Source organism: Limanda limanda, chromosome 18 (assembly GCF_963576545.1).
Source record: "Limanda limanda chromosome 18, fLimLim1.1, whole genome shotgun sequence".
Taxonomy (NCBI): domain Eukaryota; kingdom Metazoa; phylum Chordata; class Actinopteri; order Pleuronectiformes; family Pleuronectidae; genus Limanda; species Limanda limanda.
Window position 1 is genome coordinate 16,814,738 of NC_083653.1, and position 16,484 is coordinate 16,831,221.

At 43.7% G+C, this 16,484-nt stretch overlaps 1 protein-coding gene across 1 annotated transcript in view; it reads left to right on the forward strand.

The window, feature by feature from the left end:
* The window catches only part of LOC133024656 (neurexin-3b), a 210,827-nt gene that overhangs the window by 139,877 nt on the left and 54,466 nt on the right, over positions 1 to 16,484 (forward strand). The window contains exon 12 of the mRNA XM_061091820.1: positions 1,946 to 2,127. Coding sequence (XP_060947803.1) covers positions 1,946 to 2,127 — 182 coding nt within the window. The remainder of the gene's footprint in view (positions 1 to 1,945; positions 2,128 to 16,484) is intronic.

Here is a 16,484-nt window from a genome sequence, read left to right on the forward strand (position 1 = left end):
ATCCGCTGTGTACGTGTGCGTGCGTGTGCGTGTGTGTCTGTGAGTGTGTGTGTGTGTGTGTATGTGGCGCTTCCTGAGTGGTTCTTTCCGAACATTGCTTTCTTGAAATACTAAGCAAATCTCCTCAATGTGATAATTGGCTCCCCAGGGTGGTTGTGTCTTTGCTGCTCATCATCGTCATCTCCGCCAGAAAGAAAGAAGAAAAAAAGTGAATATGTGTGTTAGATGCGATAGGCGAAGGTTGCTCGTTTGCTGGAGAAACTGATCCCCAGTCTGCCGGAACTCTTTTGGCAAGAAGAAATGTTGAGGCGATGAGACAGCCGGGGCCCGATCCGGTGCAACCTGGCTGCAGGCTCTCTGCTGCTATAGGGCATCAGGCTAGACAGACGTAATCCCGGGGAGGAAATGAGCTATTTGAGGCAGGTGATAATGAGATCCAAACATCATCTTTCGTCATTGCGATGTCATTGAGAGCAATATGATGTTTTTGTTTGTTTTTAGAGCGTAAAAGTGGTGTCTGTGATAAACCAGCCATGTTTGGTTATTAGTTACAACAAGCGAAGCCTTTTTTTTGGAGGCTCGGGATGCAGATCCTTTTTTATGCCACACAGACGACCTTCGCTGGTGGTTTGCAAAGCCGACACCTGAGGAGTGTGAAATGCAGACCCGTCCGTGTTGCTCGAAGGCAAATAGAGACACACTGGTCGATAGTCTCTACCAGCGTCCTCCTCCCTCTCTTCCATATGTTCCTGCAGTCCCCGGGGTGTTATGAACCACAGAGCAGATTGTTGGCCACTTCATGGGGGAAACACTGAGACAGCTGGGCACCTATCACAAGGCCAAACAGATGTTCAGGTGACTTGGAGAGTAAGTGAATGGAAAATGTGCAAGAAAGGGATGGTGGAGGGGTGGTGGAAGCCAACTTTTTTTTTTTTATTAAAACATTGATGCAGAGACTTCATTAGCAATCCACTGTCAGCCAAATTCCTTCCACGCTCCTCGGGCCACAGGAGTCTGTTTCGTCTCCCACATTGATTCACTAACAAGTCTAATGCTTTTGATCGCTTGATTTTTTTTTTTGCCTAAATGTGGACAAGACGAATAAGCAGCTCAAGGATTCTATACGCTTTTTTATCCTGACGCACCTTCGGGAACATTTAGAAGTCAGAATTGAAGCTGAACCCTAAAACCAAATGATATAACTTTTCTCTCCTATTTTTCTGCCCCATGTGGTGATGAAAAAGCAAATCCACAAACAACTTCAACATATTCCGTGGCTCGGGGCCAATCCTGATCCAATCAAAGCTTCTAATCTGACACAAATCTGCATAGTGCGTTTATATTCATAATAGAAACTTTCAGTCTGGTGAAATCTTTCCCAGGCGATACTGATGCCCTTTTTTCCCCCCTACACTGCATTTGTCAAATTAAACCCCGACGAAAGTTCTTCGATTTTTTTTTCTTTTCACCCTCTTCTCTCCTTTCTTGTGCCAGCCTTTGTTCTTTGGTTGCAGGTCTCATATATAATACATGAGGATTGGGAGACTTATCCGGTTCTGGCCATAGTGGCTGTTATTCCCAGGGAAGGGGCTATATTTAAGAGCTGGATAAGTCATAGATGGCATCGGGGGAGCCACTGACTTCTACCCAAAAGGTGGCAGCGGCTGAATACCATTAAAAAACCTAAAATAGAACTCAACACAATTACACTGGAGCGGTGGAGCAGTGGAGAGGTGGCTGTAAGGGACAGCAGACATTGCGCCTAATAGAGGTAGCTTGTACTTAGTTTTGTCAGGAAGGTGTTTTGTGACAACACTGTGCTCCCCGGTGTCTAGTTAGACTGTTTTTGTATATCCCCAAATTGAATTTAACCTGATCTCTTTGTATCCGCTCATGTTTTTCCTTCAAAGAAATCTAATTTATTCCCTTTCTCGTGTTCCCACAGCTGGCACCACCTACATCTTCGGCAAAGGTGGGGGTCTGATCACGTACACGTGGCCCAACAACGAGAGGCCGAGCACGCGGACCGACCGGCTGGCGGTGGGCTTCAGCTCCACCATCAAAGACGGGATCCTGGTGCGCATCGACAGCGCCCCGCGTCTGGGAGACTACATCATGCTCCACATCGTAAGTGGTGACTCTTAATTATTATTCAACAGCTTAATGTGGCCCGCCCTTATGGGGTCACTCATGCAATTAATCTGAGGCCAAACATCTGGTTCAATCTTCTCATCACATTGACAGTAGTTTATACGTCCTATTAATCAGAGCTTGTTTGTCGCTGCCCGTGAGTAATCTTATGATTCCAGCTTGGCAAAGATGATGACCACAAACAAAATAAACCTGACTCATCCGTGAAGGTTTACTTATTGCAGTCTTCTGGCCAAATCTTGCCTGTCATGCTCAAACTGAATTATACAAGGACCCCCAAACTGGTGGAGAGATGGAGCAGGGACCCCATACTATATAAAGTGTATAAAATTGTGTTTTATATTGAATTGGTCCTAGTGCCATGTATACACATAGCTACCCTGTTATTGTGCATTAAATACTGAACTATTCAAATATTACACAGATTCATATATTCATGTTTTTAATTTAAACATGTGCAAGGTACAGGGTGAACATGCCACTGCCTTTTATAAACATACGTCTTGCATACAACACTGAGCTATTACAATAATTCACAGATTCATGATTTTATTTTAAACATACATATAGAAGAGACAGTGAATCCTCAAGCCATCTGTGGATGGCACACATACTCCCACATTAGTGAGATGTCGCAGTTGTCAGGCAGAGGTTCATATCAGCCTCACAATATGTTGGATGCATTTTAATGTGTTTTTAAGACATTTCAATTTGTGGAAGAAAAATTGGTTGGAAAATAAATCAAAAATTATTTAAAAAAATCAAAAATTGTCTCCACGGACCCCCTAGGGGTCACGGACCCCCTGTTGAAGACCTCTGGTGTAGATGTATTTGAAGAAAAACAAAGATAACCTCCTTCTAGCCTCCCTGGCCGTCCTCTTCCAGCCAGACCCTACTCCTCCACCACGCTCGAGCTGACTCCCAGCATGAATAATTGAACGTGGCTCTCCATACATATGCAGCATATCCCCACATGTTGAAGAAACATGAGAGAAAGCGAGCGGGATCGGTTCCCGGGATTTGGAATTCTCGGCCGGTTGACTGTGTATCCGAGCAGCAGCGTCTTCAATAATTTCTCTCGTGCAACCTTGTCTCGGACTTGTTTACATAAGCATTAAGTATTAACATTATCATCATCAGCCGCTATGTGAATGCGGGGCGTCAAATTCGCTGCTGCGGAGGCACGTAGAGGTGTCGGTGAGGGTGGTGGTGGTTGCGATGATGAGGAGGAGGAGGAGCCACAGTTGCGAAAGCAGATTGAAAGTCTTTTTCTCCTTAAAGAGCTCCCCTCATCTCCTGAGCCATGTGGTGCAGAAATGCAGCCATCTGCTCTGCAAAGCTGAGGGCCAACAGCAAGCCGTTTTTGAGCCGCCTTTACATTAAAGGGAGATAAAGTGAAGTAAGTGTGCGTGTTGGCGAGAGAAGGGAGTGGAGGAATGATGAAGATGCTCAGTGGCTAAGGCGGCGTGTGGAGAAGCTTCCCTGCATGTTTCTAACCAGCTGAGAAATCGGAGGAGCCTCTTAAGGAGATGGGGAAAAGAGATGCATTTTTAATTCTGCTTTTTACATATCACAGCAAAGCTAGCCAAGCAGGATATCTCTTATAATTTGGCTGCGAGTCGTTGGGCGGCAAACGTCTTCATTCCTCCAGCCTCATGGCACTAATGAATTTATTAATAGGCAAAAGCAACTGGAGATTTCTTGCCAGTTTATTCAGACAAGCAGCATGTTCTGAACACAGTGTGTGGGTGGATTTGTCTTTCTTTTTTGATTTATTTTTTAAATCTTCAGTTCTGTGCTGCCTGGGTCACATTGCACTGTAAATAGTACTAATAGTTTATTGACAGCCAAGGGTTGACAAACAAAGCAGCTTTCATTTTATATCAACTATAATTACAGCCCTAAACTATAAAATGCTGCAGAAGTCTTGGCACTGCAAGGCTCTCATTTTTTTCCTCCCACAATTACACTGTTGTTGACCAGAAACCCGATGAAAAAAAGCCCGGCTTTTTTGCCACAGGTATAGGGTAAATAATTAATAAGACCTTGAGTAAACATTCAGCTGTACGAGCTGTGGATTTGGTTACGACTTGAGGCAAATAAACCGCTGCTCAGCCTCACTTTTAAATATAGTTGTCGTTATTTGGATAAATCATCATCATTTGCCCCACATGAGATTTTCTTACTTTGCGGTTTGGGGAATACTTCTTGTGCAGGTGGTGTAATTGAGAATAGGTTTTGTCAAATTTTCAGCTTTGTCCCCACTACTAGTTCTCTGTGTGTAAAATAGCAGAGACTCCAGACTTCACTGAAATGTCATCACATAATAACTCCTAATGACACATGTGAGGTCTTCGCTGTCTGTATTTTGCGTATAATGATGAATCTGGAGGAAAAGGTTAAAGGAGTCACGCCTGTCGATTATTGATATACGTCTAAACCAAAGGTCTTATCGGGCCCTTGGCCATTACCTTGGCCTGTGCAATTATTAGGTCGCTAAATAACTTCAGATATTTGTTGCGTAGAGAACACAGACAAAAAGAGGCGAGACCTAATCGCTGAACTCCCTCCTCAGTCACTCTTTTGCATTCTTCATTATCTGCTCTCCTTCCTCTGTGTGAGTAGCTTACGGCTTGTTTGGCAATCATGAATTAAAATGCTGATTGTGCTGTTTACATTTTTAACTGCTAAGAACAACTGCATGCTTGGTTTGAAAGCTGAGGGGTAATTTGAGGTAATTTGCGGAGGTGAGTGCGACATTTCGCTGTTGCTTGTATTTCATTTTTGAGTTCATTAGTTCTCTGAATGCAGATTGAAAATCAGACAAGGAGGCTTGTCAGGTGACATCTTGTGTTTCGCGGTGCATGGGGGGGGGTGTTCAAATACCAAGATACGGAGCTAAAGCTGTTTGGAAAACAAATATCAAAGACGTTTCTATTACAGGTGACGTTATAGTGGGAGATGAGTCAAACAGGGAAGGGGTCGTGGCAGTACCGCAGGGATTAGTAAAGTGTGTGTGTGCGTGTGTGTGTGTGTTTCTGTGTGTGTGTATAAACTCAAATCCATGACAGAAAAACTCTTAAGCCGTGGGCTAGATGTGCCGGTCGTGACTCACACAGTATCTTGCCAGGGACTCTATTTGACTGCAGGTGAAGATTACCCAAGATTATACACGCACACAGACACACACACACATGCATGGGGAAAGAAAAATACTTTCGAATTTTATCTTTACTACATCGTTCAAGTAGATTTTTTTTTTCTCAATTACGATAACAAGAGCAGTTGTCCACAAACAGACAAGGACAGGACGAATAATGATAAGAACACAAAGCAACTGTTTCAACGACTTATTACAGTGATCAATCAGCTGCTGGCGGTAGATTTTTGTGAAAAGCTGAAGTTTCAAAACTGTGAAAATGTTGTCTAGATATAAAAGAAGAAGCAGCGGGTTGTGTACTTCTTTGAAGACACAACCCTGTGCCTGGGATATCATTAATTTGAATCACTGGTAGCAGAGAGAATCTGAAGGTTAACAAGATAGATAGTATGGATACAGATAGACTGAATATACACAGCATGAGCCAATGTGTAAACTCAATCAATCAATTTAATGTTATTTATATAGCCTGTATTCACAAATCACAGTTTGCCTCATAGGGCTTAACAAGGTGCTACATCCTCTGTCGACTGAGTGAAGAAACACTTCCAAACAAAATAACCTTAACAGGAGACTCTCCCAGGATGGACAGGATGATGTGTATAGCAGAGAGCATTAACAACTTAACAGTATTTTAAACATTTAAGGGGAAAAGACAATCGGGCTTAATGGAGAGGTGTTTTAATGTTTAAAGTATTTATACAAAAGAAAATCTCAGGGTTTAAGAAAGGCAGAGCAGCAAAGACAATCGTTATGACAGAAGTATGGTGAGTAATACCCATGCCCTGTATCCAGAAGGCCAGCTGTCGAGTCAGTGCTACAGTCCACTCTCTAAGAGGTGAAAGTCAGACTCTAGACAAGAGAGGAAGAAGACGTCCTGAGCTCTGTTTGATCAGATCACATCAGCATGCCTCAGCCACCAGACCCCAGCTTCTCTCCTCCGCATTGTTTGAACACGACAATACAGAGCAGAGTAAATGAGGGGGAGCTCAGTTCACGGCTCCCGGCGGCTCCCGGGCAAACTGGCTCGGAGTCAGGTGAAGCAGAAATTCACGAACGTTCTGTTTTCCTTTTAAGATAGAACAATCACAGGGAAAAAACTTGACACGATAAAGACTCTGCAAGTATTGCGACACATTCTCTGTAACAGGTAACTTGAAAATGTGCTGCTCCTCCACGCAACGTCGTGACAAAGAAAACTCCAGTTTCCAGACCGGAGATAAATATGACTTAAATAAAAAAAAAAAAAATCAAAGCTTTTAAACCCCCCAGCTGCTGTTGTTTGATCTATAAAGCTGCTTGGTTGCTTTTAACATTTCAAGTGAAACAGGAATTGTTTGATTTTAATTTGAAGTTATGTCGAAAGTTGTTTTAAGCCATTAAATTTCACTCCTCAACCACATTAGCAGTCACATTCTTTTATGGTTCACACTCGTGTTTTATATGGAAATGAAAGCACACTTCTTGGTTGTAATGTTAACGGCCGTCATAAAACGTCTTCCGGCTGGACAGACAGCCGCTCCAGATGTCTTGTGTCTCGTGTCATCTCACCCAGCACATGTACAAAAACACGTTTTCACACTCTCATCCCCGATCCCCGGAGATATCTCCAAATCTTTCGCTCTCTCGCCAAAACACACACTGACGGCCAATCAGACTCATGTTTTCATACAGCGCGGCGGCACATGAACTTCCATCAACCACTTCAGTTCCCCCCCTCCACCGTCTTGCTAATTCGCGCAGTGAAAGATGCAGCTGTTGGATAATTGAAAACACCAGCGCAGACGCGGGCTGGGGAATGAAATAAGTGGCTGTGGATGGTAAATGTTGCATTACACGGACGATGCTGTCTCCATTTTTCCATCCCATGCGTTACCTTCATACATACACTAATGCCCGTATATATTTTGATGTATTGATGCAGTGCATCATGCATTATTCATTCACTTCTTCACTCTTCTCTGCCTCTCTCCATCCCTCCACCGGTGTCTGTTCCCCCCATACACCCGCCTGTTCTCACTCCCTCTCCTCCTGACAGACCTAATACAAGATGCTTGATGTGTACCTGTGTGCATGAGCGCATATATGGCCCGGAAAAGTACCGCCTCTATCAAGTTACCCTACGTCGGCAGGGAAAGATAGATATTATCGAGGTTATGGCTCACGGCCTCTGATAACATTACAGCGTCTTATTTGACTTTGTATTTCCTTACCTCCCACATTTGATTCCCCCCACGGAAATCAAAAGCCGGGGAAATATGCCCGCAGCTGTTTTCACAACTAGTGGCATGCAGTACATGGAGTCAGCATTACTGTAACTTTGTTGATAAAGAAGTATTTCACTGAAACTGTGCAGCAGAGCCATTTTTTCTTTATCGTTCTTTGTCTTCCAGGTGACACAGCCGACTGTTATTCAAACTAACAAAGAACTAAAAGTTATCACTGCAGGAAAATAATTTGCACTAGCACAGGTTGCTTCTTATGAGGTCAACATATATTAACCATATTCCCCCGGTAGTGATTTTCACAGCACCAGATGGTGAGTGCAGATATGTGTGGAAGGTAAACCGTTACATGCTACAGTAGCTGCGTGCATTAGGAGCTGGGAAAACACTATATGATCATTAAGATGTTAATGTTGTGTTTGGTTTGTGACTGGTTTAGGAATCACGAAGGTCAGACGATGCAAAATTAGCTTGGTCGTTAGTTCATAGATGTCGTTTTAATTTGGAAACAACCGGCAAATGTTGCTGATGTTGGTGTCGCCATGGCTACATTATATGCCATTTCCAACCAACAACAGCTGTGTATTTTCCATGTACCATGTTGCCTCCACGTCTAGATTGTTTACAGTCCACACAGCAGACGATACTTTGGCAGCTTTATTCACCTGCAGAGAATCAAACAGTGCTCTAATAAGGATTTTCTCTCAAAGAACAGACTCCATTAGCTTTTAGGATTCAATCTGTTCCAACTGCTCTCTTTTCTTCCTGAGTGTAAGATATGCAGAGCTAATTGCGACAGGTCTTTTTCATGGCAGACGTTTGAGGCGTCGCAGCAGGAAAAGCGAAGGTGCAAATAATACAGTCTAGAGGAAATGTTTAAGAGGATAGACTGATTAGATTTGGATGTTCAAACGTATATGTAACAATGACATCATCAGGATTTAGGTCTTAACCAAAGAATTCATATGCTTATCATGACAAAATACACTTGAATTCCTTCAACGTCCACATTGCATATATTACTGTGGACGCACATGGATGTAAAGCTGCAACAAGTTGGACGTAATATATATATATATATATATATGACAAAATCACTTTGACACTAAAAACCTCTACAGCCTTGGTTTGAATCAGTTAATTATTGTAGCTGAATTTATTAATTACACTGACAAAGGAACTTGATCATTCACATTTATGTATTGACTAAATGTGCATATTTTCCTGAAACTTCCCCAATGGGGACCAATAAAGGATTATCTACAGTGAGGTGTGTATTTTTCAGTTCCATGCATCTCTTTCACAAAATTAGCTGACATATCAGAAAACTAAATTCCGACTGTGGCCCTCAAGCAGACAGGGCAGCAAGATAAGCTAATAACGCCTGCCTTCGTTAATATTCTAATTTAGTGGAGACAAAATTGCATAAGAAATTTGCAATTAATTACTTACCACAAACTGACATGCAGTGAACATTGGACTTAAAAATCCCCTGGGAGCGTGCAATTAAGTTTCCCTTGTCTTTTAAAATGAGAACTTTCTCTTTTGTAATTTTGCAAACGTGGAGCTTCTCCAGTGAGGGTGCGGTTGAATATTAATGAATTGCAACGGCAGATGAGTTTATCTTTTTTTTATACAATCACAACCCTCTCCCTCCTTTTTACCGTGCTGTAGGATTTTTTTTTATATAATCTTTACACTGACTAATCATAAACCCAGTAAAATGTTTGTTCTCAAAAATAATTGATCTAACTATGTAGCCAAAGGGTATGAGACAAATACAAGTTATTGGAGTGTTGATTTAAACTTATTTGCTCCCTGGTTTAGTCATGTCACTGGCATTCGTGAGGTGACGCAGAATAATCAAGGCAGAGGTTCGGTGCCTGTGGTTATTAATAATTCAAAACTGCAGCTTGCACCTTCACTTTGACGGAAAAAACACAGGAAAAGATGCGCAGGCACCATTAAATGCACATTACACCGAAAGCCTTTTTGCGCCTTGTATCTTGTGAAAACAGCACATGCATGGATACACACAAACATATGTAACACAAGCACTTGCACTCTTTATTTCTCCCTCTGTGGCCCTCACACACCCACACACTCTTGCTCTGACTTATCCTCTCAATGTGACCCTGTACATATACAAACACGCACACAAACACGCACACACACACACACACACACACACACACACACACACACACTGGCACTGATTCTCCAATATACATGATACTTCTGGGACAATCTGCCTGTCAGTCAGTCATGTCAACCAAAGGCTCGTCAGGGGGGAGGTGGGGGTGGTTTGTAGCACACACACACACACACACACACACACACACCTCACATTCTCCCACCCATATTGCAGGAGAGCAACAGCAAGTAATAACCGCTCAAGCTAGACAAACAGAGCAACATTTTTTACAATGTACCCACGTGGTCCATGGCCTAAGCCCTGGCCTCAGCCATGTATATTTCATGGATTAAGATGAAAAATTCAATGTGAGACAACAACCAGTGTACCTCCCTCTCCCTACTTTCCTCGCTGACAGCCACTCCCGCCGGGGGGGGGGGATTCTCATGTTTTTACAGCTTCGTGCTAGGACATGGATCCCATTTTCAGAGTGATGAAGAGACAGAGGGAGAGGATGAAAGAGACAGGGCTATAGAGCATCGTGTACATCCCGAAAGTAGAATAAACACAACAGGCTGAATGGCTGGAAGAATAGGTGGAGGAGGAGGTGGGAGGAGAGGAGTCGAGGAGGGAGATGGAGAGATGTGTGTATTTTAGAATTCCGAGCAGGATCACAGACAAACTTGGCTCAGCTAGGTCTCAGCACACAAGCACATTGGCTGTGAATTCCAAATGATGTGTTGCCTTTCCGTCTCACTTTGACATCAACAGCACCACCACCACCATCCCCCACCACCACCACCACCCACCTCCGCCCTCTTATATCCCCCCTTATTTCCACTACAGTGCCACAGTGGTGTCGTTCTCAAACTAAAGGCTGGAGCGGAGCGATGGCAGCTGGTCAGCCAGTTGCTCTGAATTCAGCTGCAGTGTGAAAAACAACTCTGACCCTGAACAGCACCGCAGCTAACAACTGGTTAACAACCACAGGGCACCATTTAGCAGCATCAGGTGTGTCCCTCGGCAATTGGTAGAGACCAAAAACAGAGAAAAAAGAAAAAAAAGATGTTCATCTGGCCAACGCTGCTCCTAACCACACATATATCTGTCTTAATGTTCCTGCACTCTCTTGGATGGAGACAGATGCTCCGTGAGATCAAAGCGCCCTCACTTCAGTCCGCAGCAGCACCATTTTATAATTTCCTTCTTCTTTACCTGGCTGCAGACGGCCCTGTGCTACGTGTGCTTGAGTGATGAGCGGGACAGCTTGTGACGAGCACCTAATGAAAGATCAGAGGGATTTTGGAATCGATTGAGGTGTATCTCACACAGAGGGCCGGGTGCCGTCTCGGCTCCAAAGAGACTCCTAAATCCTCCCGCCAGGCTCAGAGTTACCCCGGCTACAGCCACACTCTGCTCCTCGGGCGGCTCAGGTGGGAGAGAGAGAGAGAGAAAGAGATAGCAAGACGGAGAGAGGAGGAGGAGGAGAGAGAGAGAGGGAAACCAAATAATTGAAAGAGATTCACATTTTAGCAAATTAACTCCCTTTCGGATTATTGACAAGGAGGGGTAGGGGAGGGGGGGGATGATGAATCGCTGGCCCGCCGAAGTGATAAACGTCAACATTAGAAAAATAAATCTAGCGGAAAGGAGGCGAGGAAGAAAAAAAAAGAAATCGTCTGCTTTCAATATCAGCGAAAGTGTTGCAGATCGGGACGCTCAGAGGCACATATGTGCACACTGCAAATGTATTCATGGCGGATTAAGTGCCTGCTGGTTAAAAATAAATAAATAAAAAGAGCAGCAATAAGTTGTTTCTTTTCTCTCTCTCTCTCTCTCTCTCTCTCTCTCTCTCTCTCTCTCTCCCTCTCTCTCTCACTGATAAAAGGGGATCAAATTTGAGTGCGAGGCTCCTTCACAGATGGAGTGAAAATGCGAAAGTGAGTACCTGTGCATTTTACCGAGAGCAGTTTGTGTTTATTTAATCCTCCCATTATTGACTTTCACCCTGACAAAGCTCTATTGACAGGGAGACAAAGAAAGACTATATCGCTTTTTTTTTTTTTTATGAAGCTGGGATCATCACAAAACCAATCTATATAAGGATAAGAGATATTTCCTACTGGATGGCTCTTATATAGAATTATTATAAGCACTGAATCACTGAAGGTTATAGAGAGTTTTATTGATCCTCAAACGTTCTGGGCAGGCAGCGGGGGCAAACGGCCAAGGACGTGACAGCCAGGTCTCTCCATCTCCACATATCTTGTTCTTCTCCTCCACTGCCCTCAGCCATTCCCTCTGTCTCTCTCTATTGTGGAGAGTAATACAAAAAAAAAAGCTTATTGGCTATTTTTAGTGTGAGTTCCAATTTTGCAAAGCACTCCTTTTGTAGCTCAGCACGAACACACACAGACGCACCAGATTTCCTGTCAGGTCAACGCCACAGACCCCAATAGGTTCCAGTGTGATTGGGCACCTGCCTCAACCAATAAGGTTACGACCTTTTTCGTTCTGACATACTTAATGTGTGTGCATGTGTGTCGTTCCAGGTTATTCTGTCTGGTTTATAGATTCAATTTTCGGTTAAGGATCAGGGGTTAAATCATAAGGAAATGAAGGAAAGACCTCCCCCTCTGCTTTGAATTATCACATTTAATCAATACGTGATTCTCTCTGCATTCTGCTAATTATTCTCCGATGGTTTGTTCGCTCTACATTTTCTGTGATTTAACTCCAGTGGAACTATGTCACAGTAAAATGTAAGCGAAAGAAATCAAGTTAATTCAACACTGATGAAAGAGAGGTAATGCTGTATTTTACAGGTCCCATCATTTTCAAGTAATTGGAGACGACTAAATATTCATAGGAGTTTGTTGGCAAGAACTATTTAGAGAATCACATATCGAGTGAATGGACTCAGTGTTTGGTGCAGTTCTCCTCAGTTGGTGTAAACCAACGTCAGGACACATGTTAGCTCAGCTGAACATGTGTTTAGTTCCAATTTACAGGCAGCAACATATGGAGAGGATGATCATTTCAACAAATACACAAATACTTTCCTTCTTTTATTGCATCTCTGCTAGTTTTACAGTCATCCAGGTTTTAGGACAGGCAGTTTATTGCAATGGGATCAGTAGTACTACTGAGCAAGTACACATTATTACATTATTACTCATGGGTCAGACCTCACCTTGAACTCAGCTTCATTTTAAATTCATCTACACCTGTAAAGCTTTGTGAGCCACACAAGAAGTAAAAGCACGGATATATCAGCCCTTCAAAAAAGGAATATGAACCATACCAGATCTAATTACTGACTTCTGATAATGTCTTATGTAGCATGTGCACATTCAGTATAAATTACAAAAAGGACCAGGGCTCAACACGCACTTTGTGTGTGTGTGTGTCATGCATGCGAGTGTGTGTGTAGAATCGATTCTTGTCTCATAACCCCCACCCACTCCTGTCCTTTCCTCTGGAAGATCTAAGACTCTGGCCATCACAGTATGAGTCAGCACAAAGATGACATGCTAAGACAATGGACACGGGTGAAACCCCACCACGCTCCATGAATATCACAAGACCCCTTTGATTAAGCCTGTTTGAAGTCTGCGGAGCACATGGTAATTCATTCTTCCCACATTATCTTTAATTCATTCACACCTTGCTGGAACATGTCCGTCTGGCCAGAGACGAGAAAGGAGAGACATGGTTCCCCTGACTTCTTTGATTGTTTTCATTCACTTGGCAGATTCACTTAAACAGTATTACAGTATTCTCTCTCTCTCTCTCTCAGATAAGAAAAATGTTCCTCACATATGGAGACACATGATGCAATTAGGCATGTGTTTTAGAAGAAGCTAGATTTGGCTTTATTGCAGTGTTCCTGGTGCCTATGCCCCAACCTGCACACGCATTGGCTGTTGTCCAGGAGGCCTCTGCCCTGGACAGCAATTAAAGTCATTTGGAGCGTAGAGGGACCCTGTGACTCATTACATATGCCTTTTGCTCCGAAAAGCCTCCAGGGGGCCTTCTCCTCTTGTGTGCCAATGCTGCCACTCGGGGGGGTTGGCACAAGTTGGATAACACTCTAATTATAAAATTCACTATGAAAAATGTCTTCTGCAATGCTGGCAGGGAGGAGATTAAACCTTGTTTTGGCTTCATTTAATTTGAGCTTCTTGTGCCCCCAGACTGCAGCTACTGTATGGATTCTGCGGGCTTCTGCCATTTGTGCAATTATTCTCTCTCCCTGCAGTATACGTTTTTGTTGACAAGTTTTTACATTTCTGAATGGTTAAAGTTTCCAAACTTCTTGTAGATATTTGTCACGCAGCTCACTGGCAAGTGAAGAGGGAAGGGATATGATGAATGTTGACAGCGGGAGCCATGTTTTTTTTTTCGACATGATACAAAGCATTATTTTACATTATTACACTAGCTTAGCTGTCAGCTCCGGCAGAAAGGAGAGATTGAAATACATCATGCGCATTTTTTTATGCCATAACCTGTGGCAACAGTCCTGCTGAATGGACAAGGAGGCCCATCTGTGCCTCGAATGGCTGATTCTGGTGGACCTCCCCTTTCGACTATACTGTAACCTGTTCACAGTCCTGGCTCAGTGGAGCGCACGGTGACAAATAGCAGGAGGGAGAGGGGAGGTAGAGGGAGAAGGCGATAGAGGACAGAGGACAGTGACAGCTAGAGAGGGGGAATGTTGATGGGGAGAAGAGAGCAACAGACAAGGGCTGGAGATATGGAGAGAGAGAGAGAGGGGAAGCAGATAGTGGGAGAGAGAGTCAGCGCAGTGTGTCTAATCTCCCTTCAGGGACGACGGTGTAAGGACGCCTTCTATGACAGATAAACTCGGCCGACAGCAAGCCCAAAGTGACAGACACCCACTGAGCCCGACTCAGCCCAGAGTCTGCACAGCATCTGGCACAGGGAGAGAGGCAGCACCTAGTTTCCATAGAGCTGAAGAAGAAGGAGAAGGGGAAGACGAAGAAGAAGAAGAAGAAGGGGAAGAAGGAGAGGAAGAAGTGGGAAGTGGGCTGTTTTGCTAGTGGGGCAAGGGAGGTGAGAGAAGAGAGCGAGCAATGTTTGCTCCACTGTGGCAAACAACAGATTGGGAAGCGAGCAGGAGGAGCTGTTGTTTTTTGTCTCTTCCTCTTGGTCTCTCCTTATTTCAATTTGTTTAAGAGTGTTTAGCTTTAAAGAGAAGGTGAGACCAACCATATGATTCCGTTTGTTTTTGGGAGATACAGATTAGGTACACCGGAGCCCATGCACGAACAAGCCTTCTATCTCCGTTAATTCCCTCGGAGTACGGCAATGCTCACTCGACATTAGCGAAGGGAAAATTGCCTTCCAGAGACTCTGCATTTATATGTCTTTTTGTCAGGCTGCACCGCTCGTTCGCTTTATCTGTGCAGCTTAGGTTTTAAGAAGAAAAGCAAACATTGGTCAAATTGTGAAGATTGCTCGAGGGGGAGGCCACAGAGGAAAAGTTGAGTTTGTATTTAAAAGACAACATATTCAAGATGAGGCTATTCTGTGGCTTTTACGGCATTTGATAGACTGGAGGCTTCTTAAAGTAACCAATCAAAGGGGGTGTGCATCAGAGACAGATCCTACCTCCAAAGTCCCAATGTTGAATGCCCAATTTTGAGGGCACTAGGAAGGGTGCTTGCCTCAGACACATTCTCACGGAACATTTGCAAAAAATGTTTGCCTGGGAGTATACGCCTGGGATACGCCATACTCGTCCTTTTACCTGACTTCCGCTTATCTCACACGTGTCAGAATTGACATGAGAGTATGCACACCTCTTTCAGCCTTAACTTTGAAGATGTGACTACTTCTAAACCGTTGTGGAGTCCTGTGGCCTGCGTGCTTGTACTTTCTGTCTGTGTCTGCCTCTGTGCAGTCCTGTTTGGGAGCTGAGACACGAGCCGACCTGGGACAGATCTTGAGAGTCGCTGTGACATTTAAAAACAACCTCCCACCATCTCACCGAGATAGACAATATCTTTGTCACTTCCTCTGGCTCAACAGCGCCTGCCCTCTTTGAACCTCTATGCAGTTATCTCTGCACAGAAAAAAGATAAAGATACGTGTGTGCCAACACACCTTTCTGTGTCTATATGTCTTCCTCTGACACATTCACTCTTTGGGTACGTGGGAAAATGCATGAAAGCACTCACTGGATTTGGCGTCACATCCATCATGTTTGCACACGGTCCCACACTGCTGTTGCATTTATCAGTAACCATCACAATTTTCACACCCACGCATTTCGGCGCCCATAATCGCAGTTTAGAGAAACGCATCAGCTTCTTTGATCATGCACGCCGACACCCGAACAACAGGCGACACGCATCAGCATGCATGCACGGCTCCCAACATGCAAAAAGGCATCGCTATAATCAATCATTTGGAGCCCCTTATTAACGTTAATGGCATTTTTCAGAATTACATTGGCATCTTCGTGCATTCCAATCACCTAGATTTTATGCCTCCTCTCTGCGGGCAGCCCCGTTAATTGTGAAAGAGGAGAGCAGCAATGAGTGCTATCTGCTGCGCCTTTGATACGCACTTATCTCTTAGCGGTTTCATATTATGGGAAAGAAAATTGCCTTTAAAATGACTGGTGCCTTATTACTTTTGGGCCAATTAATTTCCTGAAAAAAGACTGCCTTTTTTCCAAATAGCAAGGAAAAAATAATAATTATGAAGAATAATTGACAAGGAAGGACAAGAAGGCGGGGAGGATGGAAGGAGACGGGAAAGCAAATTGACTAAATACTAGTGC